This window comes from Tupaia chinensis, unplaced genomic scaffold (assembly GCF_000334495.1).
Source record: "Tupaia chinensis unplaced genomic scaffold, TupChi_1.0 Scaffold000023_1, whole genome shotgun sequence".
Classification (NCBI taxonomy): Eukaryota; Metazoa; Chordata; class Mammalia; order Scandentia; family Tupaiidae; genus Tupaia; species Tupaia belangeri.
The window spans coordinates 4,491,218-4,517,854 of NW_006159453.1; the positions used below are offsets into that span (position 1 = coordinate 4,491,218).

Genomic DNA, 26,637 nt, shown 5'->3' on the forward strand with positions numbered 1-26,637 from the left:
ACCTGATTATAGGCAATGAAACTAATTTAGCTAATGAAGCTTGAATTTAGATTTTTTTTGTAAGCTCAAATACTTTAGAATATTGTGAATAAGTCTTATTTTTAATGCTTAGGTAAATGATCCTAATTAATAAATACTGATTGAGCAGGTGAATTCCAGGGCTCTATGATAGGCAATGAGCAAGGTAAAGGTTCAGATCCTAGTTGGAAAGAAAACAAACACACAATGCGACCAATAAGCACATCCGGATGCAGGTAGTGGGAGCCTAACCCAGTTATGAAAGTTAGAAAAATCTTCCTGGAAGAAGTTGAAGCCTGGGGGATTAATGGGAGCAACTGGTTAAATGTGCTGGCCCTTCCACTGGCCTGATACCTTTCCCTCCACAAGTTCACAATTTATCAACTCCAAAGCCCAGCTGTTTTCAACTTATTGCTGTCCTCTCCCAGTTAGTCATTGTCAACTCCTTGCTCTGAACTCGGAGTACTTATTACAGGCTATTTGCATTCCCCACCCTTTGTGTGTGTGTGTGTGATAAATAAACCTTTATTAATTTAGTGCCACTACCCCTTAGCTGGGTTTCCAGCCATAACTTTTCCTAGTTATTTCATGCAAACAGCTTAGCTTTTTTGTTATTAATTCTTTTAAATTTTTAATTAATTAATTTTACATTCATTCACTGAGCATCATCACAGCATACAAAATGTGATTTCTCATCCAGACTATACTGCATAGTGGCTTAATCATACATGTTATTGATAATTTTTCATTTCTAGTTAAATATATATATATATTTTTTTTTTCCCACCCACATTTCTCACCCGCATGCCTCTGTTAGTTCTATTTGATTCTTTTTTCATGGTGTGTATTTCCTCTTTTAGATCTTGCAAGAATTTCCTCACCTCTTGGAACTCATCATCTCCTTTCTCCTGCCTCTTCTGCAGTTCATTGTCTATTTTTCCATCTCTGTTAGCTTTGTCACTATGAATATTCTAAATTCTTTATCTGACATTTTCATGAGTTTCATTGTACTATTTTGAGGAAAAAGAGGAGTTATTCTTTTCCCTTAGAGGAGAGGTATTTTCTTCCTTTCTCATATTTCTTGTGACCTTGTGGTGATTTCTGGTCATCTGATACTTCGTGTGTTTCTTCCTAATTCTTAAAGTTCAGTCGGAGCATTCAGAGGCATGCGGGAAGAAATGATCTGCAATCTCTCTTCCATTCCTTTTTTCACTCTTCGTGCATCAGATACAGTGGGAATTGAGAAATATTCTGTCCCTAATCATATTCAGATGTTTGGATACTGTTCACCTGGACCTGTCTAGATACTCAGTGTGTAGAGGCTGAACAGTCAAGGAATAATGATAAAGAAAAAAGAAAAAGAATTAGAGAAGAGGAAAAAAAAGAAAAGATAAAATAAAAAAGAAAGAAAAAAGATAATAAAACATTTATATTTTAATTTTAAAAAGCAAAAAATGAAAACCAATGAAAAAGCAGTATTTCACAGCTTAAGTTCAGTAGCCATCTCAGGATGGGCCTTGGTTTGTGCCTTTCCTAAATGGAATGGGGAAAGGCACAAATTAGCACAATAAAGGAGGGACTTGAGAGCAGGGAGTAAGTCGAACTTATTTTTAGTGCCTTTCCCACTAGAAATGAATCTGGGGATTTTTAGTGCCTTTCCCACTAGAAATGAATCTCGGGAAGGAGTCTCCGCAGAAAATCTTCATTTTTAGTCAATGAAAGCAATATTTCGCAGCTCAAGTTCACTAGCCATCTCAGCTTTTTTTTTTTTAAAGAAAACATAACTGTGGTTCCATTTCAGGAGAAATGATTATTTTGGCTGTCGTTATTTATATGCTGACACCCTTAGCTGCCATTTCTTAAAGTCATCCTCTTGAGGTCAAGGAACTGTCATATACAACACTGTCCAAATGCATGTTTTAGTCAATCAAATAGAATTTGTGACCCCAATATATCTCATTATGGAGATTATTTGCAGCAGGATTATGGCTCACTTATTATCCACCTGCTACATTCTAGGCAATGTATTAAGTATTTTACACACTGACAATGTTTATTGGTTCCTTTAATAACTAAAGGAAATGAACTCGTGAGAGAGAAAAATATAAATGTCAAAATATGGGGCAAATTCAACATTATGTTCAAACTTTATGTTCTTTGTCCTACCATTTAACTAAGTATGGTACAACTAAACTAGAGAATTAACAATCGAATGAATGAATAAATAAATAAATAAATAGTAGATATAAGGGGACCAGAAGGTGGTGCAACAGTTACATTGCTGGACTCCCACATGGCTGACCATGGTTGGAGTCCAGACTCAGTGGCTTCAAAATCACATCGCGCACTTTCCTTCTCATTGTGTCTGTCTGTCTCTTCAATAAATGCCACCCTAAGGCAAAAACCTCTTAAAAAAAAAAAAGGAGACTTAAACCCCTTGCTGTCACTTGCTTTCTAGGGTGACCCTACAAATGACTCGTGGATCTTTGCACTGGCTGTGCTCCTGAGCAGCACCTTTGTGTACAACAGCATGGGCACCATCAACCACCAGGCCCTGGACCAGCTTCAGTATCCTCACAGGAATGGAACCCCTGTCTTATGGAGTTTATAAGAATGACAACTGATGCTATTTCTATGTTTGTTGTCTCGGTTGTTATGGTTCAGGGGGAGAGGACACAGAATAGAGAATGTTGTATAATTTGTTTCTAAGGGAGAACTGTGAATTCTGGTGCAGGACCTCTCTCCTTCCTTAACTGTGTTTCTAGCTACGTGGCTGAACTCTCAGAACGAATCAGGGCAAAGTCCTCTCCCCAAACTGATGACTTAAAGGACTCTGCCGAGTTTGCAGGTTTCTTTCCAGACTTTGTTTGGACCGTTCGAGATTTCACACTGGAGCTGGAGTTAGATGGACACCCCATCACGGAAGACGAGTACCTGGAGAATGCCTTGAAGCTGATTAAAGGTATCAGAGTGTGGTCTGGGTGGGGTAGGTTCAGAGGGTGTGGAATCAACCAAGTCCTGTCACTCATCACCTCATAGTAAATCTTTTTTGAGACTAGATTAGAGTCCATACAATGGTGACTGGTGACTGACAGGTGGCCATGATTTTAGTTTATTATTAATTGAAAATCTGAATCTGGGATGTAAACTCACTGACAAACTTTACTGCCTGATATTGAATCACATTATTGCTGTCATTAAAATGTATCCTACTTACCATCAGCACTTCCGAAGGCTGACATGCTTTTTTTTTATATGTATTAAGTGTATCTTCTGGATCTTGACATGCACGCACACGCACCTGGTGTGAGTTTCAAGCCACAGGTCCAGGACTCAAACCGCGGTCAACTACATGGGAGTCCAGCGACGTAACCATTACACCATTTGCTGGTCTTCTGATTTATTTTTAAAAAGTAGTTCATTAGATCTGAAGTTGTTGAATATAGAATCACCTAGAAATTAATTTACCTAATTTTAAAATCATATTTCATGCAGTTCACTAATACCTGGGTATTTATATCTTTCAGGGAAAGGATTTTATACAATAATGTATTGGGAAAAATTAACATATCCTTCCAGTAAGACCCACAAAAAGTCTTAATTTTCTTTTTATAATATTACTGTGCTAATTTTGTTTCCACACACAACATGCAATCATTTCAATATTATGAATTTATTACAAATCATGGAGGAGTAGATAACTGATGACAGCTAAAAGCTGTATCCATTTTTATTGGTTCAATCATTTATTCATTCTTTGATGAATATTTTTGCACAACTGATAAATACCACAAATCTTTTGACAAGACTCTATCAAGTTCAATATAACTGATACGGAGAAGTGGTAAGATCTTCAAATTTTGTTTAGGTGAACTTCATGCTTTGAAGGATTCTGCTAAAAGAAATAAAGTTTATTAATGATTATTTATGATACACATATTGATTTAATTGCCAGAGGATGGCAATCCTCTTTGGTATTTACCAGAGAGATTGAGGTGGGGGTAGAGCAGGAAAGCAACCCCAAATGGGGTGTGGTCATCCCACAATCCCTTCTTCATTTCTCCATCTTGTCAGGATTTGGGGCATATGCCCACATGTATCCAGCATGCTTTTCAAACCACTGGGGCTGGAATTTCAACTACAGTCAGCATGTTGGATCTAGGTCCCTACTAGGCTACAGAGCTGACTCAGATAGTGTATAAATGTTTGCTGGTTTTTAAAAATATTTTACTGTACTGACCTGGGTATCATCTATTTTCTTTCCAACATTTTCCCAAGCAGCATCTTGTCCTTGATTCTGATATGTTTTAAGTTTTATTTTAATTTTAGGTTTTTGTCAATAGGACATGAGTACTTGCTGGAAAGAGACAGTGAGACAGTGAGAAGGAGAGTGAAAAATCACCCCTCTCCCAATGGGGAGAATGACCATGCCACAATCCCTGCACCTCCATTCTCCTCCTGTGGTTTTCTACATGCACACGCATGCGCCTGGTGTGATTTTCAATCTGCCATGTCTCGGACTCAAACTGCAGTCAGCCATGTTGGCATCCAGTGCTTTAACCACCATGCCACCTACTGGCCCTACATTAATTTTTTTTTTTTTTTTTGAGAAGTTTTCGCTATAGGGCATGTGCGTTCCCCAGACATAGACATAGAGACAGAAAGTGAGAAATCACCCCCCAGGGGGGATGGTCACACCGCAATCCCTTCTCCTCCATTCTCCTCCTGGGATCTGGGGCACGCAGGCACACGCGCCCGGCATGAGTTTTAAGCCACCGGGTCCAGGACGCGAACTGTGGTCGACTACGTGGGAGTCCAGCAACATAGCCATTACGCTAACTGCTGGTTCCCCATTAATTTATTTTTGATCCCACATTTTATTTCTGATATGGGACAGGAATATGAGAGAAGTATTTCTGACCATATTATAACTAGTTGTTCATTTAAAAAGCACTTATTACTAATACTAAATAGCCAATCCCAATAGCCTTCCTTAATTCTCTACTCTGGGCAAAAATGGCTTTGTTTTTGGTACCATGGAAAATTAGTATACAGTTTTTATCCAATCATGCATGATTGGATGAAAGATGTATAAATGCAGGAGACTTCAGTAATGCAAGGATCCTTGGAAATGAAGACCCTCTGCCTTGCTTGGGAACTATTCTCTCAATAGTCACTTTTTCCAATTCTGCAGGCAATAATCCCCAAATCCAGAATTCCAACATGACTAGAGAGTGCATCAGGCGTTTCTTCGTGAAACGGAAATGCTTTGTCTTTGACCGGCCAACAAGTGACAGAAAACTCTTACTCCATATTGACCAACTGTCAGAAGACCAGCTGGATTCTAGTTTCCGGGTGCAATCGGAAAAATTCTGTAACTATATTTTCAACAATGCAAAGACAAAGAACTTAAGAGAGGGAATTATGATCACTGGAAACTGTGAGTCCCTTTCCCTATATGGGTGTTTACTATATCCCACAAAACTTGCACACTAACCATATAAGTGCAAACAACAATTTCAGGAGATAATATTTGTGTTGTTAGATGACATTCTGTGGTGTAAGTGATTATTTTTCTCAGTAAAGGTATGCAAAACATAATGCAAACTCACACAAAAGAGAAAATAAATAACAGGCCATGAGTCCCAGCAAGCCATTGAGATTTTGAAATATAAGATTCAATAAAATCTCATATGCACAGCTGGCTTCAGGAGTATGGGACCTATATAGGAGCATAGTATCCAGTGTCAGGAGTCATTCGCTTAGCTTAATGCCCAGTCACTATCTCAAAATTCCTTTTATTTTTTTAAATATATTTTATTTATTTATTCCATGAGCGAGAGAGAACACCTCCAATAGGGCCCTAATCATGTAGAAAGTTAACCCCAGCCACAGAGAGTCTTGGAACATGAGCATGTGTGTGCCCAACATACCAGGGTGGTCTCTGGATACAAACCAGAACCTTCCAGTGTAGATCAGCCCTGCTGAGGTTGGATTTCACCGCTGCACCACTGTCCAGCCCCCACTCTCTCAAGATTCTTGATAAGTTTTTAAATAAAGACACCTGCATTTACATTTAGAACTAGGACCCACAAATTATGTAATTTACTTATCTGGCTAATAATCGGTTTTAAATTTCATTTAAATGGAATGGTATTTTTACAGGAAATCCTTAGACACATTGCTTGTGTTCAGGATTTTAATTGTGTAATAAGATGAATTGGAGAACCATAAAAGAAGGAGTGAATAAGAATCACAGTGATATTATAAGAAGGTAGATTTAATCACGATAACAGCAGTGGGAATGTTAGGGAGAATAAAAGAAAAAGCAAAAGAAAGAAAAGGAAAATTCCAACATAGATTTGTGTGTGCGTGATTTATAGGATGCTGATCCGTAACACTTATAAACAACAAGGGAAAACTCTGTTGATTCCATGAATTTTATGCATCCTTCAGGGCTGGCGACTCTGGTGGTGACCTACGTGGATGCCATCAACAGTGGCGCTGTGCCTTGTTTGGAGAACGCCGTGACAACCCTGGCCCAGCGCGAGAACTCGGCAGCTGTGCAGAAGGCAGCCAACCACTACCGTGAGCAGATGGCCCAGCGACTGAGGCTCCCCACGGACACTCTCCAGGAGCTGCTGGACGTGCACGCAGCCTGTGAGAAGGAAGCCATTGCGGTCTTCATGGAGCTCTCCTTCAAGGATGAAAACCAGGAGTTCCAGAAAGAGCTTGTGGTACTGTGTCTTACTCATCTTGCCCTTTTGGAATGGTGCCTAGAGTCTACCTTTATGACACCTGGCTCCTCTCATGATAGAAGGAGCCTGATTTCTTATTAAAGGGCTCTAATTTACTAGAGTTCACCACTTTTTAAAAAGATGGTCAGTTTATTTTCTATTACTGAATAATAAACTACAATACATTTAGCACCTTCCTCATAGCCCTGTAGGTCAGAAGTCCATTTCAAGTATGGGTGCTCTGCTGGTCTATCAGAAACAAGATGTCTAGGGCTTAGTTCCCAACTGAATGCTCTGAAGAATCTGCTGCATTCTCCAAGCCAGCAGTAACTATTAAACCCAACTCTTTTTCCTTTCTGATCTCTCTGACTTCCTCCTCTGCCTTGGTAACAGAAACATTTTCTTTTATTAAAGAGTTTAAGAGATTTGGTAATCCAGACCTGGCAGATTGAAAATCACACTTGGGTAATCTCCATTTATTAAAGTCAACTTGTGGTATATAACGTTATCTAAAACTTGAGTTAATCCATCATATTACCATGCCCAGGGACTATGGAAGATGTGGAAACCAGGGGTGAAAAATTGGGGGGATATCTTAATTTTGTGTGCCATAGGTACATTCACTAAGTGTCTGTCTTTCAGTCTGTATTTTATCAGCCCCAAATTGACAAGAATCTCTTCGTTCATTTTGAGGAAACCCAGGTGCACTATAATTTATGAGTACAAGCAAAAAAATCAATCTTGTGTCTTCACACCTTCAAATCCTCTCTGGGAGAAGAGTCAGAGCACCAGGTGGGATAAAGTACCTGGGGAACAAGATAGTCTGGACTGCCTGTTGCTGGAGGAGGGTAGGGAGAAGGGAGAGATAAGGGCTTGGAGGCATCTAAGTCACAGATGTTCCACTAGCCCTCAGCTCCCAGTAGCTGGGAGATGGTACATAGCAGCAATTGGGATGGGGCGATGGAGAACCTCCAAGGTGGTTCGTCCCTAGGGATACGGACTGCAGCAGCTCAGGTAGGAGTGGTGCACTAATCTGTGTGCAACCATTGCACAATGAGGGTAGAGCCTCAGGATGCAGAGGTGCAGTAGCTAGTTGTCCCAGAGCAGAACACACTCTGGCAGGGCCTAGGTTTCAAGATGGCATAACACAGTAGCAGGTTAGGCCCTATGGTGGTGGGCACGAAATGAGCTCCTCTGGAGCAGAATAACCCTATGGTCTCCAGTTTGGGCTCAGATCTGTGAGGACAAACCAGACTCTCCAGTTGCCAAGACTGTAAATGTCCAGCGTGGTAGTGGAGGATGCTGAGGACATTTTGCTCATTTCTCCCCAGCATGGGGAAGTCACCCCAGTACAGTGCTGGTGCAGAGGTGAGGTGTTTCCTTCCCTCTTCTTAAGCAGCAGTCTTTTGACTCTGTGTTCCCCAGGGTTTCCACCACTCCCTCGTTGTACTCTAGAACTGTCTCTCAGTCATGCTGTTTGAAATGCAATTGTTCGTTTATCATTTTGGACCTTTTTTGAGGGTGGGAGGACAATACCTCCAGTTGACCATTCTGCTGGTGTCCTATTTTTCTATGTACTTGTTTTCATCAAGAGCAACCCACATTCTCTGAGGCCACTACTTTCATTACACTCCAATTTTCCATGGGTCCTTGTTGGTAGCTGGACCACTGTTAATTATACTATAGGTGAAGGAACCATGCATTTTGTGTTGCTCAACCCCAGCATTTGCAGATGATAAGCCTGACCCCAAAGGAGTGAAGGGACAGCCCACAGGTCACAAAGAGAATTGATCAGAATTGGACTATAAGATGCTCCTGGCTCTTAGTCTTTCCTAGTCCACTCGGCTGTCAGACTGCTTCTTCCAAGAGGCGCAAAGTTGGCCATGCGTTCTAACAGCTTCATTCTCTTATATTTTTACATCACCCTGGCAGATCATCATAGAGAAAAAGAAGGAAGATTTCTTGCTGCAGAATGAAGAGGCATCTATCAAATATTGCAAGTCTAAGCTTGAGCATTTTTCAGAACCCTTGATGAAAAGCATTTCAGGAGGAAATTTCTCTGTTCCTGGAGGGTACAATCTCTATTTAGAAGCAAAGAAAAAAGTTGAATGTGCCTATAATCAAGTGCCCAGAAAAGGAGTTAAGGTGAGAAGGGTTGTATTGTAGAATGGAATTACAGGGACTTCTGCTCCTTCTGAAAGCTGAGACCACAGAAGCAGTTATGGGGAGTTATCAGAGTAAGGCAGTATCACAACTTTTTTAGTTTTTATATCCACAATTAGATAGAGCTCTTAGAGAGATCACCAATATTTCTTCCCAAAACAAGGGTATATTATTGAGAATCCTGGATGAAAAACAACATTTCTTTCTTTTACTGAATGATGTGATTTTTTTCCTTTGTGAGAGAAGTACAGGGGGAGAAAGGTGAAGAGGGGAACATGAGAGTTACCACGGTAGCTATTTCTGGCAGTCCTGCCATGTAATGGTTCTCCTGCCATCACCTGCCTGTTAGCTAGAATTACAGGCAGGTTACATCGTCTGGCCACTTCAGGGTGGCTCGGGAACCAAAGTCACCCTTTGGTGAGACTTCCAACCTTCTAAGCAGTGGTAGTATCTGTGTGCCATCGTGACTGGACCCACAGTGTGACTGCTTTTGGGTTAAAAACAGGAATATAGAGATTAAAGACAAATCTTTAGTCTTAAAATGCTGATGATTTTACCAGAGATACAGACAAATAATTAGCTAGTTATATTCAGTGTATTAAGCGTTTTCATACAGAAATGAGTAAATAGTAAAAATAAAGATTATGATGATGGTAATAATAATGACAATAGGAGGCAGGTTGTAATGATATCATTTAGATTTGGCAAGGCCAACAGTTCGGGAGATGCCTGCCATGGAAAAGATTGTCATACTCACAGATCCCCCGCGTAGGGAGCATAACACAGCTGGGGAGCCACCTAGGGAAGAAACAGGGTTGGTCAGGAATGATTGAACACTGGGAGAAATCTTGAGCAGGAGGCTTTATTTGGTTTCTGCAGGAGGTAACTTTCAAAGCCTAACACACAGGGTGAAGATTGGCTAGTCTGAGTGATTTCAGTGAGCTCTGGAATATAGGGGCTGTGCTAGTTTTCCGTACCCGGCCCTGGGGTAAACAGATAGTGTCCCAGATTGTAAAAGCCACATGAAGGAAGTGATTGGCGTATGGGTATATATTTTGGACAGCTTGGCTTACATATGAAAGGTGACTCACATAAAAGTTATTTGCGATCTCTAGGCATTAGCTAATCTTGGTAGGGGCAGTCGGGCTGAATACCACCTTTGGAGGTCAATGTATTACAGAAATAAAAGGTGTGGGTACACATGATACATATAGGGCATTTGTTCCCTCGATCAAGTATGTTATGTGGTGCTTTTTTTTTTTTGGACTATCAGTTTAATCCTCAGAAAATATGAATTAGGTGATATTATTTTCCATACCATATAGATGAAAAATGCAATACTCAGAGAAGTTAGTAAGTTACCTCAGGTCACATAGCCAGCAAGAACTGCTAACACAGCAGGCAGCTATTTCCAACTGGAAGTCAGTTTAAAAACACATTTAAGAATGCAAGACAGGAAGCACTAAGATGAACTATTCAAAAGATGTTACCCTAGTGAAGAAAGGATACAGGTAGAGCTTCCAGGTAGAAGAAAAAGGAAAAAACAAGACAAAACAACAACAAAAAATAAACAAAAATGAAACACTGCTATTGAAACATATGGAGCCAAGTAGGTGTTATATTTTTAGAACTGCACATGAATCTGGTGGACTGTAATCTGGGGGCTAGAGAAGCTTTTAATATGAATACAGAGGTAGGAAGGAGCTGCTATGAAGGGTTTTATGTCCAACAAAGAGTTTAAGATCATGGCCATAGGTGAAAATGAAGCACTGATCCCATGCAGGATGCACAATTTGCAAGGTCACCTTTCAGATATTGTAGAACAATGATTTCCCCAGGAAGGAACTAGATCTTTAAAGCCTGACATTTCTCTGCTCTTTGTCGGTTCCTCAGGCAAATGAGGTGCTCCAGGGCTTCCTGCAGTCACTAGTGCCAATGGAAGACTCCATCCTGCAGTCAGACAAAGCCCTCACTGCTGGAGAGAAGGCCATAGCAGGTACAGGACAGAGTTTGAGTCAATAGGGTTGGGTAGGTTCCCGGAATGCCCTCTGGGAAATCTGACAAAAAGACCTTCCTGAACCAAGGAGTTCCTCTCCTTCTGAAGAGTGCATATTCTGTTACAATAACGAGGACAGTTGTGGTTGTCCAGCAGCCAGTCAGACAGATCCCTTTCCAATAACAATATGGAACACGCCTTTGATGGTGGGACGTCCAGGAGAATTAAGAGTCCCTGTCCATTTTTCTATTTATTTATTTATTTTTAGGAGATATTTTTGCTCTAGGGTATATGTACTCAACTGAGAGACAGAAAGTGAGAAATCGCCTCCTCCCCCAGAGGGATGGCCACACTGCAACTCCTTCTCCTCCATTTTCCTTTTGGGATTATGGACACATAAGCACACACACTCGGCATGAGTTTAAGCTGCCGGGTCTGGGACTCGAACTGTAGTCAACTAAGTTGGAAGTCCAGGGATATAATCATTACATCACCTGCTAGTCCCACCCTCATTCACTTTCAAAGTCCATTTGTCACTGAATCAGGAGGGTGAACTCAGGCCTGGATGTTGTTTTCTTCCCTCTCTAAAATATGTGTGGAACAGAGGAGCAGGCCAAGAAGGAGGCCGCTGAGAAGGAACAGGAGCTACTAAGACAGAAACAGAAAGAGCAGGAGCAAAGATTGGAGGCTCAAGAGAGAAGCCACCAGGAACACATACACCAGCTGAAGGAGAAGATGGAGAAGGAGAAAGAAGACTTCCTGAGAGAGCAGGACAGGGTGCTGGAGCACAAGATGCGGGTAAGTCTGGACAGGGCCCAGGCAGTGCCTGATGGACACTGCATTAGTTACTCTGGAAGGGAAGAGCCCGGATTTGAGCATGCTTGAGATTCTGAAAAGAAAACCAAAAGATTTGCATTTCAAATACTTTTGGATCCTATTGAAGCCTGTAAATGTACCTGTAAAGACCTCAAGACCTTCTTCAGTGTTAGACCTTGGACAGAACAAGTGGCATCCCCCTGCATGCTGGGCTGCTGTCATAATTAGAGGATGGCCCCACTGTGCCCTCATTAAATAGACTTCTTCCACTAGTCCTTACGATTCTTGGCACAACCATCAAAGAGACCTGAAATACAACCATCTGGTCTGAAAGTATCTGATTTAGTTGAGCTGATATGAAATAAGGGAAGTTGGATACTCTAAATGTGCTCCTTTCATTTCCATGTCTGCCTGACCATCCTAAACCCTAAATGACTAGAGTAAAGCTGATTCTTTTCTTTTCTTTTTTTTTTTTTTTTTTTTGCTAGAGGGCACGTGCGCTCGCCAGAGAGACAGAAAGCAAGAAATCACCCCCCCATCACCCCTCCATGGGGGATGGCTACGCTGCAGTCCCTTCTCCTTCATTCTCCTCTCAGGATCCTGGGCACGCATGCACACGCACCCAGCATGAGTTTTAAGCCACCGGGTCCAGGACTCGAATCGCGGTCGATTACATGGGAGTCCAGCGACATAGCCATTATGCCAACTGCTGGTCCCTGAATTCTTGTCCTAAACTGGGACTTGATTACCTGTGTTCACACAATATCAGCAGTTCCCATTGTTTATGAGATCATTTTGGCCATCTTTTTAATTCTTAGTGGAACCCAGAATTAAAAATTCAGTCTGCATTCCTTTCCATTGAGCTTTTATCATGCAACGAAATTCTCCCCACCCCCAGTGAGATGCCACCCAGGAAACTCCCAAAGGTTTAAACCATGGGTATTCCCACAATTCAGGTCCAAACTGTGGAAATACTGAAAAACTCTCAAAGAGTGAACTGAGGCAGTAAAGAGATGCGTGTGCTTAGCTGCCAACGCGGTTACACAGACAAACTCTGACTCTTGCTGTTGGGGGTTTTGCTCTCTTACAGGTCCAAAGAGAAATGCTTATTGAAGGATTTGAAAAAAAATCTGAGGAGTTAAATAAAGAGATAAAACAACTAAAAGCAGAGATCGAAAGAAAAAAAGAAGAAGAACCTTCAGGTTTATTAGGATTCTTTGCTACAATTGGCAAAACAGTCATCGACGTAGTAACTTTGCCTTTTAAGCTGGCTAAATGCTTCATTCCACAAAACCGATAAACCGCAAGTTCCTGGCAAGGGAATTATAAAATGAGATCATTTTTCTTTTAATAGCATAATACCGTGACTCATTTTTGAAGTATATGTGTAACACTTTTTTCATCAAAAAAAAAAGTTAAAAAATAGAAAGTAATTACAAAGAATAACAGCACCTAACAGTCAAAACACAACTAACAAACTTAATTTTGATTGAATTGCTTAATTTTGAAAAGTGGAACCAGATTAGATCACGAAATTATTCATATAAAAGACTTACAGCAAAAAGACAAATGGCAAGATGAAGAAAACATTAACAATGTATATTATATTCAGAGTTAAGTTATAATGAGTTCTTCTATATCAGTGAGAATTGAGCAAAAAAAATACTTTTTAAAATAGGTAAAAATATGAGAATAATAATGTCTAATTTCACAGATGATAACAGTTGTTCTTGGGCCAGCAGGTGGCATGGAGGTTGCTGTGCTAGATCCCATTAGGCCAGCTTCACTATTTGAGTTCTGATTCCAGCAGCTTGAGAATCATGCTAGACACATTGCCTGTCTGCCCAAGATCCTGAGAGGAGAGGAGAGGAGAAGGGATTCTGGCATGGCCATCCCCTGGGGTGTGATTTCTCTCTCTCCATTTGTGTCTCTACCTTGCTCTGTCTCACTCTCTGATGAGTGCACACATCCTGGAGAAAATAAACAAATAGATAAACATAAAAAAAGTTGTTCTTGTTTTCCTTCTATCATAGCTAAGACAAGAAGGTTCTGACAGGATCCTGGGTGGCAAGGTTTTGGGGGAAATGAACAGTCTTTCATATTTTCTAGTGATGGTATGAACTGTTGCAATTACATATCAAAAATTTAAGTATAAATACCTTTGTCTAGCAATTTCATACTTAGAAATTTATAGGTTTACTTACCCAAGTTAGAAAAAATATATGCAATAGTACCGTAACTGGACCAGCTATGGATCTGACCCCATGAAGAACCCAGTTTCAGCTGCCCACCACACACAGGGCCAACAGTCAAGACATAAAGGTTGGTGAAAAGGAAAGGTAGCTTTATTCAGGAAACTGGTGACCTGGGAAAATAATGAACCAATGATCAAAGATCATCTCCAATGTCCCAGGCTGGGTCAGGGGCTCTAATGGGTGAGATAAGGAAAGGGGCAGGTGGGCACTACGAGCTCTTCTACACAGCCACAGGGCAACTGGTTGGCTCCAGAGTTGCTATGTGTAGGGTCAGTGCACCCTCAAGGCCAGTGTCTCTTTCGCTCTTTGTTTTCTTAGACACATCTGCTCTCTGGGGGATATTTACAACTCCCTCTGTAAGGCACCTCCTGTGAAAACTCAGCGAAACTGTAATTAAACTTTCTGCTATGAGTTAAACAGTAAAGAAAGGTCAGTTAGCAAAAGGGAAGCAAACCATGTTTAAGGGCTAGTCTATTATGCCACATTTAGAATGGAGTTACTTTGGTTCCTTACTGTAGCTCAGCTACAGTGCTTTTCTTTATTTGCTGCAGCACCAAAGACTGGAAACCTTGTGAAAGTTCTTCTGTCAGGTACTGATAAGGTAGATCTTGGGACACACTTAGAAAGGAATACTTATAGCCACTAAATTGAAAGGGAAATCTCTATTGTACTATTAGGGGAGCATCTCCAAGGTGTATCATAAGTGAAAAGAAGAAAAACATGCAGAAAGTGAGTAGTTACTACTCTTTCTAGTCTATTATATTCTAATAACAGAAAATACCTAAGTATGTGCAATTTAAGAGACTAGAGGTTTTGATAGGAAGTGAATGTGTGTGAGGAAGAGAGGGTAGAGAGAATGACAGACACTCTTGACAGGGCTCCATCATGCTATGACCTTCTTCTCCCAACCCTCCAGCTCTTTGGGATCTGAGGTATGTGCAGCCCAACATGTCCAGGCAAACCAGAGAACCAGGCCTGCATTCAGCCACGTGGCTTCCAGCACTGCAGTTCAGTATGCAGTGACCTCCTCAGACAGCAGAATAAAGTTGAGTTCACAGTTTGTAGGGTCAAAGTCTGGGGCCAATCTGGTAAGGGCTGTCCTGTTGGTGGGTCTCGAGGCCGTGCCGGGCATCACATCATGAGACCAGGAGCATACGTTACTGTGTGTTCAGCGTGTGTCTCTGTGCTTGTCTCTCTCCATCTCTGTGTAAACCCACCAGGAGACAATCATAAGGGCCCTGCCCTAATCACTTAATCACTCCCAAAGGCCCCATCTTTCAACAACATGAAGGTATTAAGTGTTCTGTTAAAACCTTCAGAGTCAAACTTCTGTATATGAAAGGGTAGGTGCACACACTATAGCACCACCAGCAAATTTAGATAATAATGGATGTGTGCCTTTTTTTATTATCTATCTCTGGAAAGATACAAAGTAATTTAGATCCATGGCCACACAGGAATGAATCTGAATAGCTATGGGGGAGAGAGGAAAAATCGCTTTACGTCATATATTCTGTGTTCTATGAATCTTTTACTCATTCAAACATAGGTAAATGCAATTACTAAAATGGGACAATATTTCATTGAAACTGTCCTTGATAGAATGAGTGTTTAATACTGTAAAAAAGTCATCTCAGCAGGACAAGTCTGGGGACCAGTGGTGCTGTGATGGTTAAGCTGGCTGAAGCCCACATGCCTGACTGATTGGTTTGAGTCCCACACCGTGCTCAAAATCCCAAGAGGAGAAATGGGAGGAAAGGTACTGTAGCATGGCTATCCTTCCTGGGGGTGATTTCTCACATTCTCTCTCTCTCTCTTTCTCTCTCTGGCCACAGCATGCACTGTATAATGAAAACTAAAAATACAAAAAATAAAAATAAAACAAAACAAAAAACCAGCAAAAAAAAAAAAAAGAAAAAATGAAAGGAAGAAAGAAAGAAAAGTCCGTTCATTAGAACAGAGAACTAGAAAACACAAGACATGTTTTATACTTTTGCTTTCAATATGGATGTTCAATAAAAACTTAAAGCTCTGTTTGCTATCTTTTTTTTTTTTTAGGTTTTTTACTTTGGGAGTTTGTGCTTGATGCAGAGAGACAGAGAGGAAAAGTGAGAAATCACTCCCCACAGGGGTAATATCCATGCCATAATCCCCTCTTCATTCTCCTCTCAGGATTTTGGAAATGCCCGCACATGTCCCTGGCATGATTTTCACGTTGCCAGGTTTGGGGATCTAACTGAAGTCACCCATGTGGGATTCTAGCAGATTAACCACCACACTACCTGATGGGCCTCCCTGATGTATTTTTAGATGTAAAGTTCCCTGACATGTATATTTACTGGAACATCTTTAAAGTCTCCCCCACAATTACATAAATGATGAATTAGAAATAAAATTTTTCTTTAAGGGCAACTCAACGATTGTAGAATTCAACATCTACTCTTGCAAGTTTCTTATTTCCTGATTTCCTGAGATGGAATGCGCTGTCCTTTGCTGTGCTGCATTGGGCCATCTTGTCACTCCTACAATAGATAATTTTATGTAACTGTGACATTGAAATTGCTCATTTACTTCTGTCTACCACCTCTTAGCCTCAGATACTTCATCTTCGTTGTCATCTTATCTTTAGTTCAATGTAATCCACCACATAAGTCACAGTTGAGAGTTTATGAAGTACATGAACTACACCCCAATGGGTCTCCAATTTACTATGCTCTTATTGTATTCTCTAATTTCTAGACCTTCAAAATAAGGGACATAATTTTAGGAGCTAGGACTGAAGAGATTCATGGTTACATAGACTTCTTAACTTTTGCTGGTCTGGTTACATGAGTTGCATGGTATTTGCTCCGTATAAGTGAGGCTGGTCTAAAGCATCACATTTGATCTGATAGGAAATGCTAGATGCTGAAAGCTCTAAGTGTGCCCCTTTGTTTCTATATCTGCCTGATTCATATTACACAACTAGAGTAAAATACATTGTGTCTACCCTGGAGCTCAATCCCTGTGTTCACACGGTCAGCAGTTCCCATTACTTACTGGAGAAGGTTGGCCACGCTACCTCAGTGGAACTGAGAATTAGGTAGAATTCAACTTGCATTCCCTCCCAGAATCACTCCTTGTCCTAGGACAAAACTCTTCTCCATGTCCAGTAAAATGGTGCCGAGGCAATCTTACAGAGGGGTAAACTGGCAATACTCAGGCTAGTCAGGCCCAAAGGTCTGGAAATACTGTACCATCTCATCAAAGAGTGGTCTAAGGGGGAAGAGCAAATAGACCCAGGTGCTTTATTGCTGATGTTACATACAACTTAAAAAGGACATACAGGGTTGGTCAGTGGTGAAGGAGTAAAGCCCAAAGCTCTGCAAGGCTGATTCACATGGAAAGGTTCCAGGTTACTGTCTAGAGACCTCCCTCAGTATTGTAGGCGTGAACATGCCCATAACCTGGTGCTGGCTGATACAGAGGGCAGATACGGTGTCGAGATCCTATTGAAAGTGCTCACCCTGTCTCTCTTTCATGGGAGAAAAAATTTTAATAATAATAATAAATAAAATTAAATAAATCGGTCTTAAAAATAGGTCATTATAAGTAAAGTAGATACATAAGAGTTTATTTCTTTTGAGATTGTTGCAATGTCAAAAGATAAAAAAAAGTTATATATCTTGATTGAATTAAAAAAGAAAGAATATTAAATTTTCTCTGTAAGGTACCGAGCAGATAAATCTGAGACATACTCGCAAAGGAATACTCCAGAATCACCAAAAAACTGAGGGGGAGGGGAAGCTCTCTCTATACTGATAAGAAATCTCTAAGATGACCATAAGTTAAAAAAATGCAGAAAGTGCATGTTGAAAGCACAAGACATGCTTTATTATTTTGTCTTCATTATGAACTTTCAAAAAATGTGCAAGATTATTCCCTAATATATTTTCAGATATAAACTCCCCAGGGATGTTTCCTGAAATGATCTTTAGAGACTGCCCTATATTTATAAGGTGATGAACTAAAAGGAACTGTTTCTTTGAGGTCAACTCCATATTCAGAAGTTCCTGTAGGCACCAGGTCTATCCCAATCTATGTGCTTTTTTTTGCCAAATTTTGCTCCTCTATAGGTGTCTTATATCCTGATTTCCTGAGAAAATGATGAGGTGCCCTTTTCTCTGTTATTATTATTACCTATAGCCACTCTTATATTTTCTTTTTTAAGAGAGATTTTTGCTATAGGGCATGTGTACTCACCAGAGAGATAGACAGACAGAAAGGGAAGTATCACCCCTCCTCCATGGCTCATGGCCCTGCCTCAATCCCTTCTCCCTGCTCATCTTGAGATTTTGAGCACACACACACATGCACCTGGTGTGAGTTTTAAGCCACCGGTTCTGAGACTCCAATTGTGGTCAAGCTTGTGGGAGTCCAGCAACATAACCATTATGCTATCTGCTGGGGCCCCTATAGTCAGTCTTAATCTATAACTTTTTATAACTGTGAAATTGAAATTGCCATTTACCTACCACCTCTTCATCTAGGTACTTGGTCTTCTTCATCATCTTTTCTTTAGTTCAAAGTACAAAATCTATCATATGAACCACAGGTAAGGGTTGAATAAATAATGAACTGTACCTCAGATGGGTTCTAATTTACCATGGCTGTACACTATTCCCCAATCTCTAAGGCTCTCAAGATAAAGGACATAATTTTAGGAAATAGGAGAAAATAATCGTAATAGACACACAACTTCTCTCAACTTGCCACCTTGTTTTCTCTGAGGGACCAAACACTCTGCATGCCGAATTCCTCAAGCATCTCACCCATGACAGTTACTCAGGAAGGATGTCACCACCATTGGCCTCTAGCACAATGATGATGTTTAAAACAAAGAAAGTACCTGAATTAGGCAAACCTCTCACTTTTCTCATAGTCGTTCTATCAGTTCAGGCTACTTCTGCTGAAATAAAGCCATGTTTCATATAAGAGGTTTGAAATCTCACTGGAAGATTTGAGCCTATAAGACTTTGGGCAGGGGTCCTCAAGTGAGTCCATGCTCAGGGCCTCGGAGTAACTTTGGAAATTTCGCCACTCTGTTGCCCACCGCTCTGGTGGCCTGAGCTTACCTTTCCTGCTGGGAAATTTGAGCCTGGTTTGGGAAAGCTTCCTCTTGTGAATCTACCTTTGGGGCTTGGGAGTAACTTTGGAAATTTTGGTATATCAGCCTGCGCTTTTGCACAGCAAAAAACTTGATCCTCTTCACTAAGTTACATCTTCATAGTTTGACAACTACCTCATGAATGGCTGAACGTTTGGTAACCTGAAGTTACCCATAACTGCTCTGACCTGAGAGACACAGTTCCAATAGGAATGCACCTGGGAACTAAGGGTGAAATTTTCTCTACCAAATACTACAGAATCTACTCCAATAAATAGAAAAAAAGTGAATACTGCATCAGATTATCAAAAACTAGTACAGATCTCAAAGAAACATGAGAAAACAAGGGGGTAACTCTCCCCTAGGTGAGCATATTAGTCCCTCACCGACAATGGATAGCACAGAGAAATACACAGAAATGTCAGTAAACAAATTTGGAATATTCCTAGTGACAAAGCTCAATGAGATGAAAGAGAAAACAATCAGTTACAGGAAATGAGAAAATCATTCAAGACATTGAAGAGGAATTTTGAAAAGAAATGGACATCTTAATAAAGAATCAAACAGCACTTATGGAAATAAAGAATATAATACAAGAAAATAAAATCTTCCTAGAAAGCATTAATAATAGATTGGATTGTGCAGAAGAAAGCAATTCTGACCTTGAAGGCAAAGTCTCCAACATAGACCAAATCACCAAAAGAAGAAAGAAAAATAACCCCCCAAAATGAGGACAACATACTAGAAACTCTAGACACCATGAAACACCCAAATATCCATATAATGGGTGTTCCAGAAGGTGATGAATCAACTAAAGGCATGGAAAATCTCTTTCATGAAATACTATTTGAAAACTTTCCAAATATAAAGAAACATGGAGAAAATTAGATCTAAGAAATAAAAAGACCTCAAGTAGAATGAACACAAAAAATTCCTTTCTGTGGCACATCATAGCCGGATGGGTAAAAATTAAAGACAAAGACAATATCCTAAAAATGGCAAGGGAGAAATGTCGAGTTATTTATAAATGCTATCCCATTAGGCTAATGTCAGACCTCTCTACTGAAACAATGCAGGCAAGGAAAGAATGGAAAGATGTTTCCAAATTTTAAAATAAAAACAATTTCAACCAAGAATACTAAATCCAGAAAGATTATCCTTGAAATGAGAAGGACAAATAAAAGCATTCTCAGATAAACAAAAATTAAAAGAATTCATCAATACTACATGCTCTACAGGAAGTACTGAGGGGAATGTTGTATCGAAATAACTAAAGAGAGACAAACAGAAATAGGAAAGCCAACAAAAAATGAGAAAATGGCTAACGAAATGACAGGCATAAATCTGAAAATATCAATAGCAACATTGAATGTGAATGGATTAAATTCTCTCTTTAAAAGACACAGACTGACTGAATAGGTACAAAAGTCATCTCAGCAGGAAAAGTCTGGGGACCAGTGGTGCTGTGATGGTTAAGCTGGCTGAAGCCCACATGCCTGACTGATTGGTTTGAGTCCCACACCGTGCTCAAAATCCCAAGAGGAGAAATGGGAGGAAAGGTACTGTAGCATGGCTATCCTTCCTGGGGGTGATTTCTCACATTCTCTCTCTCTCTCTTTCTCTCTCTGGCCACAGCATGCACTGTATAATGAAAACTAAAAATACAAAAAATAAAAATAAAACAAAACAAAAAACCAGCAAAAAAAAAAAAAAGAAAAAATGAAAGGAAGAAAGAAAGAAAAGTCCGTTCATTAGAACAGAGAACTAGAAAACACAAGACATGTTTTATACTTTTGCTTTCAATATGGATGTTCAATAAAAACTTAAAGCTCTGTTTGCTATCTTTTTTTTTTTTTAGGTTTTTTACTTTGGGAGTTTGTGCTTGATGCAGAGAGACAGAGAGGAAAAGTGAGAAATCACTCCCCACAGGGGTAATATCCATGCCATAATCCCCTCTTCATTCTCCTCTCAGGATTTTGGAAATGCCCGCACATGTCCCTGGCATGATTTTCACGTTGCCAGGTTTGGGGATCTAACTGAAGTCACCCATGTGGGATTCTAGCAGATTAACCACCACACTACCTGATGGGCCTCCCTGATGTATTTTTAGATGTAAAGTTCCCTGACATGTATATTTACTGGAACATCTTTAAAGTCTCCCCCACAATTACATAAATGATGAATTAGAAATAAAATTTTTCTTTAAGGGCAACTCAACGATTGTAGAATTCAACATCTACTCTTGCAAGTTTCTTATTTCCTGATTTCCTGAGATGGAATGCGCTGTCCTTTGCTGTGCTGCATTGGGCCATCTTGTCACTCCTACAATAGATAATTTTATGTAACTGTGACATTGAAATTGCTCATTTACTTCTGTCTACCACCTCTTAGCCTCAGATACTTCATCTTCGTTGTCATCTTATCTTTAGTTCAATGTAATCCACCACATAAGTCACAGTTGAGAGTTTATGAAGTACATGAACTACACCCCAATGGGTCTCCAATTTACTATGCTCTTATTGTATTCTCTAATTTCTAGACCTTCAAAATAAGGGACATAATTTTAGGAGCTAGGACTGAAGAGATTCATGGTTACATAGACTTCTTAACTTTTGCTGGTCTGGTTACATGAGTTGCATGGTATTTGCTCCGTATAAGTGAGGCTGGTCTAAAGCATCACATTTGATCTGATAGGAAATGCTAGATGCTGAAAGCTCTAAGTGTGCCCCTTTGTTTCTATATCTGCCTGATTCATATTACACAACTAGAGTAAAATACATTGTGTCTACCCTGGAGCTCAATCCCTGTGTTCACACGGTCAGCAGTTCCCATTACTTACTGGAGAAGGTTGGCCACGCTACCTCAGTGGAACTGAGAATTAGGTAGAATTCAACTTGCATTCCCTCCCAGAATCACTCCTTGTCCTAGGACAAAACTCTTCTCCATGTCCAGTAAAATGGTGCCGAGGCAATCTTACAGAGGGGTAAACTGGCAATACTCAGGCTAGTCAGGCCCAAAGGTCTGGAAATACTGTACCATCTCATCAAAGAGTGGTCTAAGGGGGAAGAGCAAATAGACCCAGGTGCTTTATTGCTGATGTTACATACAACTTAAAAAGGACATACAGGGTTGGTCAGCTCAGGCTAGTCAGGCCCAAAGGTCTGGAAATTCTAGAGAGTCTCATCAGAGTGATCTAAGGGGGAAGAGCAAATAGACCCAGGTGCTTTATTGCTGATGTTACATACAACTTAAAAAGGACATACAGGGTTGGTCAGTGGTGAAGGAGTAAAGCCCAAAGCTCTGCAAGGCTGATTCACATGGAAAGGTTCCAGGTTACTGTCTAGAGACCTCCCTCAGTATTGTAGGCGTGAACATGCCCATAACCTGGTGCTGGCTGATACAGAGGGCGGATACGGTGTCGAGATCCTATTGAAAGTGCTCACCCTGTCTCTCTTTCATGGGAGAAAAAATTTTAATAATAATAATAAATAAAATTAAATAAATCGGTCTTAAAAATAGGTCATTATAAGTAAAGTAGATACATAAGAGTTTATTTCTTTTGAGATTGTTGCAATGTCAAAAGATAAAAAAAAGTTATATATCTTGATTGAATTAAAAAAGAAAGAATATTAAATTTTCTCTGTAAGGTACCGAGCAGATAAATCTGAGACATACTCGCAAAGGAATACTCCAGAATCACCAAAAAACTGAGGGGGAGGGGAAGCTCTCTCTATACTGATAAGAAATCTCTAAGATGACCATAAGTTAAAAAAATGCAGAAAGTGCATGTTGAAAGCACAAGACATGCTTTATTATTTTGTCTTCATTATGAACTTTCAAAAAATGTGCAAGATTATTCCCTAATATATTTTCAGATATAAACTCCCCAGGGATGTTTCCTGAAATGATCTTTAGAGACTGCCCTATATTTATAAGGTGATGAACTAAAAGGAACTGTTTCTTTGAGGTCAACTCCATATTCAGAAGTTCCTGTAGGCACCAGGTCTATCCCAATCTATGTGCTTTTTTTTGCCAAATTTTGCTCCTCTTTAGGTGTCTTATATCCTGATTTCCTGAGAAAATGATGAGGTGCCCTTTTCTCTGTTATTATTATTACCTATAGCCACTCTTATATTTTCTTTTTTAAGAGAGATTTTTGCTATAGGGCATGTGTACTCACCAGAGAGATAGACAGACAGAAAGGGAAGTATCACCCCTCCTCCATGGCTCATGGCCCTGCCTCAATCCCTTCTCCCTGCTCATCTTGAGATTTTGAGCACACACACACATGCACCTGGTGTGAGTTTTAAGCCACCGGTTCTGAGACTCCAATTGTGGTCAAGCTTGTGGGAGTCCAGCAACATAACCATTATGCTATCTGCTGGGGCCCCTATAGTCAGTCTTAATCTATAACTTTTTATAACTGTGAAATTGAAATTGCCATTTACCTACCACCTCTTCATCTAGGTACTTGGTCTTCTTCATCATCTTTTCTTTAGTTCAAAGTACAAAATCTATCATATGAACCACAGGTAAGGGTTGAATAAATAATGAACTGTACCTCAGATGGGTTCTAATTTACCATGGCTGTACACTATTCCCCAATCTCTAAGGCTCTCAAGATAAAGGACATAATTTTAGGAAATAGGAGAAAATAATCGTAATAGACACACAACTTCTCTCAACTTGCCACCTTGTTTTCTCTGAGGGACCAAACACTCTGCATGCCGAATTCCTCAAGCATCTCACCCATGACAGTTACTCAGGAAGGATGTCACCACCATTGACCTCTAGCACAATGATGATGTTTAAAACAATAAAGTACCTGAATTAGGCAAACCTCTCACTTTTCTCATAGTCGTTCTATCAGTTCAGGCTACTTCTGCTGAAATAAAGCCATGTTTCATATAAGAGGTTTGAAATCTCACTGGAAGATTTGAGCCTATAAGACTTTGGGCAGGGGTCCTCAAGTGAGTCCATGCTCAGGGCCTCGGAGTAACTTTGGAAATTTCGCCACTCTGTTGCCCACCGCTCTGGTGGCCTGAGCTTACCTTTCCTGCTGGGAAATTTGAGCCTGGTTTGGGAAAGCTTCCTCTTGTGAATCTACCTTTGGGGCTTGGGAGTAACTTTGGAAATTTTGGTATATCAGCCTGCGCTTTTGCACAGCAAAAAACTTGATCCTCTTCACTAAGTTACATCTTCATAGTTTGACAACTACCTCATGAATGGCTGAACGTTTGGTAACCTGAAGTTACCCATAACTGCTCTGACCTGAGAGACACAGTTCCAATAGGAATGCACCTGGGAACTAAGGGTGAAATTTTCTCTACCAAATACTACAGAATCTACTCCAATAAATAGAAAAAAAGTGAATACTGCATCAGATTATCAAAAACTAGTACAGATCTCAAAGAAACATGAGAAAACAAGGGGGTAACTCTCCCCTAGGTGAGCATATTAGTCCCTCACCGACAATGGATAGCACAGAGAAATACACAGAAATGTCAGTAAACAAATTTGGAATATTCCTAGTGACAAAGCTCAATGAGATGAAAGAGAAAACAATCAGTTACAGGAAATGAGAAAATCATTCAAGACATTGAAGAGGAATTTTGAAAAGAAATGGACATCTTAATAAAGAATCAAACAGCACTTATGGAAATAAAGAATATAATACAAGAAAATAAAATCTTCCTAGAAAGCATTAATAATAGATTGGATTGTGCAGAAGAAAGCAATTCTGACCTTGAAGGCAAAGTCTCCAACATAGACCAAATCACCAAAAGAAGAAAGAAAAATAACCCCCCAAAATGAGGACAACATACTAGAAACTCTAGACACCATGAAACACCCAAATATCCATATAATGGGTGTTCCAGAAGGTGATGAATCAACTAAAGGCATGGAAAATCTCTTTCATGAAATACTATTTGAAAACTTTCCAAATATAAAGAAAAATGGAGAAAATTAGATCTAAGAAATAAAAAGACCTCAAGTAGAATGAACACAAAAAATTCCTTTCTGTGGCACATCATAGCCGGATGGGTAAAAATTAAAGACAAAGACAATATCCTAAAAATGGCAAGGGAGAAATGTCGAGTTATTTATAAATGCTATCCCATTAGGCTAATGTCAGACCTCTCTACTGAAACAATGCAGGCAAGGAAAGAATGGAAAGATGTTTCCAAATTTTAAAATAAAAACAATTTCAACCAAGAATACTAAATCCAGAAAGATTATCCTTGAAATGAGAAGGACAAATAAAAGCATTCTCAGATAAACAAAAATTAAAAGAATTCATCAATACTACATGCTCTACAGGAAGTACTGAGGGGAATGTTGTATCGAAATAACTAAAGAGAGACAAACAGAAATAGGAAAGCCAACAAAAAATGAGAAAATGGCTAACGAAATGACAGGCATAAATCTGAAAATATCAATAGCAACATTGAATGTGAATGGATTAAATTCTCTCTTTAAAAGACACAGACTGACTGAATAGGTACAAAAAACAGAAGCCAAGTGTATGCTGTTTACAAGAAAAACACCTCACTGATAAAGACATACATAGACAGAAAGTGAAGGGCTGAAAGAAGATATTCCATGCAAATAGGAACCAAAATAAGACTGGAGCTGCAATACTGGTATTAGACAAAATAGGCTTTAGGATGAAAATTTTAAGAAGAGAAAAACAGGACATTTATATAGCACTAAAATGACTTGTTCACCAAGAAGATTTAACACTTGTAAATATCTATGCACCCAACTCTGGAGCACCTAAATACATCAAAGAGAGACTGTAAGATCCTAAGGGAGAGACAGACTGCAACACAATAATTGTAGGGGATCTCAACACCCCACTGTCTCCTCTGGACAGATCATCTAGACAAAAAATAAACAAAGGGATCCAAGATCAAAATGATTCCATACATGAAATGGACTTGACAGACATTTACAGAGTATTTCCTGCAACTACTACAAAATATACATTTTTCTCACCCCTCCCCCCACATGGAACCTTTTAGAAGATTGACCACATAATAGGGCACAAAACAAGCATTTACAAATTCAAATGCATAGCAACTATATCCAGCATCTTTTCGACCATGATGGAATCAAACTTGAAATAAACTACAGAAAAAAGCCCTCAAAAATTCAGACACATGGAAAAAAAACAACTTACTCTACAATAACTTTATAACTATAGAAAAATTTAAGACTGAAATCAAAAGGTTCATATAAACCAATGATAACAAACAAATAAGTGTTTATAACCTGTGGGACACAGCAAACACAGTTGTAAGAGAGAAATTCATAGCAATTAGTGTCCAAAAGAAAAAAATAGAAAGGTGGCAAACAAACCACCTAACAACACAACTCAACGAACTGGTAAAACAACATCAGCAACAACAAAAACAACAAATTCCAGAACAAAAGAAATAAATATCTGAGCAGAAATAAATGAAATAGAGAATAAAAGAAATATATAGAAACAAATGAAACCAA

General features: G+C 39.7%; 1 protein-coding gene across 2 annotated transcripts in view; it reads left to right on the top strand.

Moving 5' to 3' along the window:
• The window catches only part of LOC102501296 (guanylate-binding protein 4), an 80,951-nt gene extending 67,785 nt beyond the window's left edge, over positions 1 to 13,166 (top strand). The window contains exons 4-11 of one of the 2 annotated variants that reach the window (XM_027770566.1): positions 2,477 to 2,586; positions 2,784 to 2,980; positions 5,213 to 5,458; positions 6,475 to 6,755; positions 8,688 to 8,900; positions 10,812 to 10,914; positions 11,519 to 11,712; positions 12,821 to 13,166. In XM_027770566.1, the coding sequence (XP_027626367.1) occupies positions 2,477 to 2,586; positions 2,784 to 2,980; positions 5,213 to 5,458; positions 6,475 to 6,755; positions 8,688 to 8,900; positions 10,812 to 10,914; positions 11,519 to 11,712; positions 12,821 to 13,030 (1,554 nt within the window). In that variant the 3' untranslated portion in view covers positions 13,031 to 13,166. The remainder of the gene's footprint in view (positions 1 to 2,476; positions 2,587 to 2,783; positions 2,981 to 5,212; positions 5,459 to 6,474; positions 6,756 to 8,687; positions 8,901 to 10,811; positions 10,915 to 11,518; positions 11,713 to 12,820) is intronic. The other variant, XM_027770575.1, reaches the window with a different exon arrangement.
• The last annotated feature ends 13,471 nt before the right edge of the window (positions 13,167 to 26,637 follow it).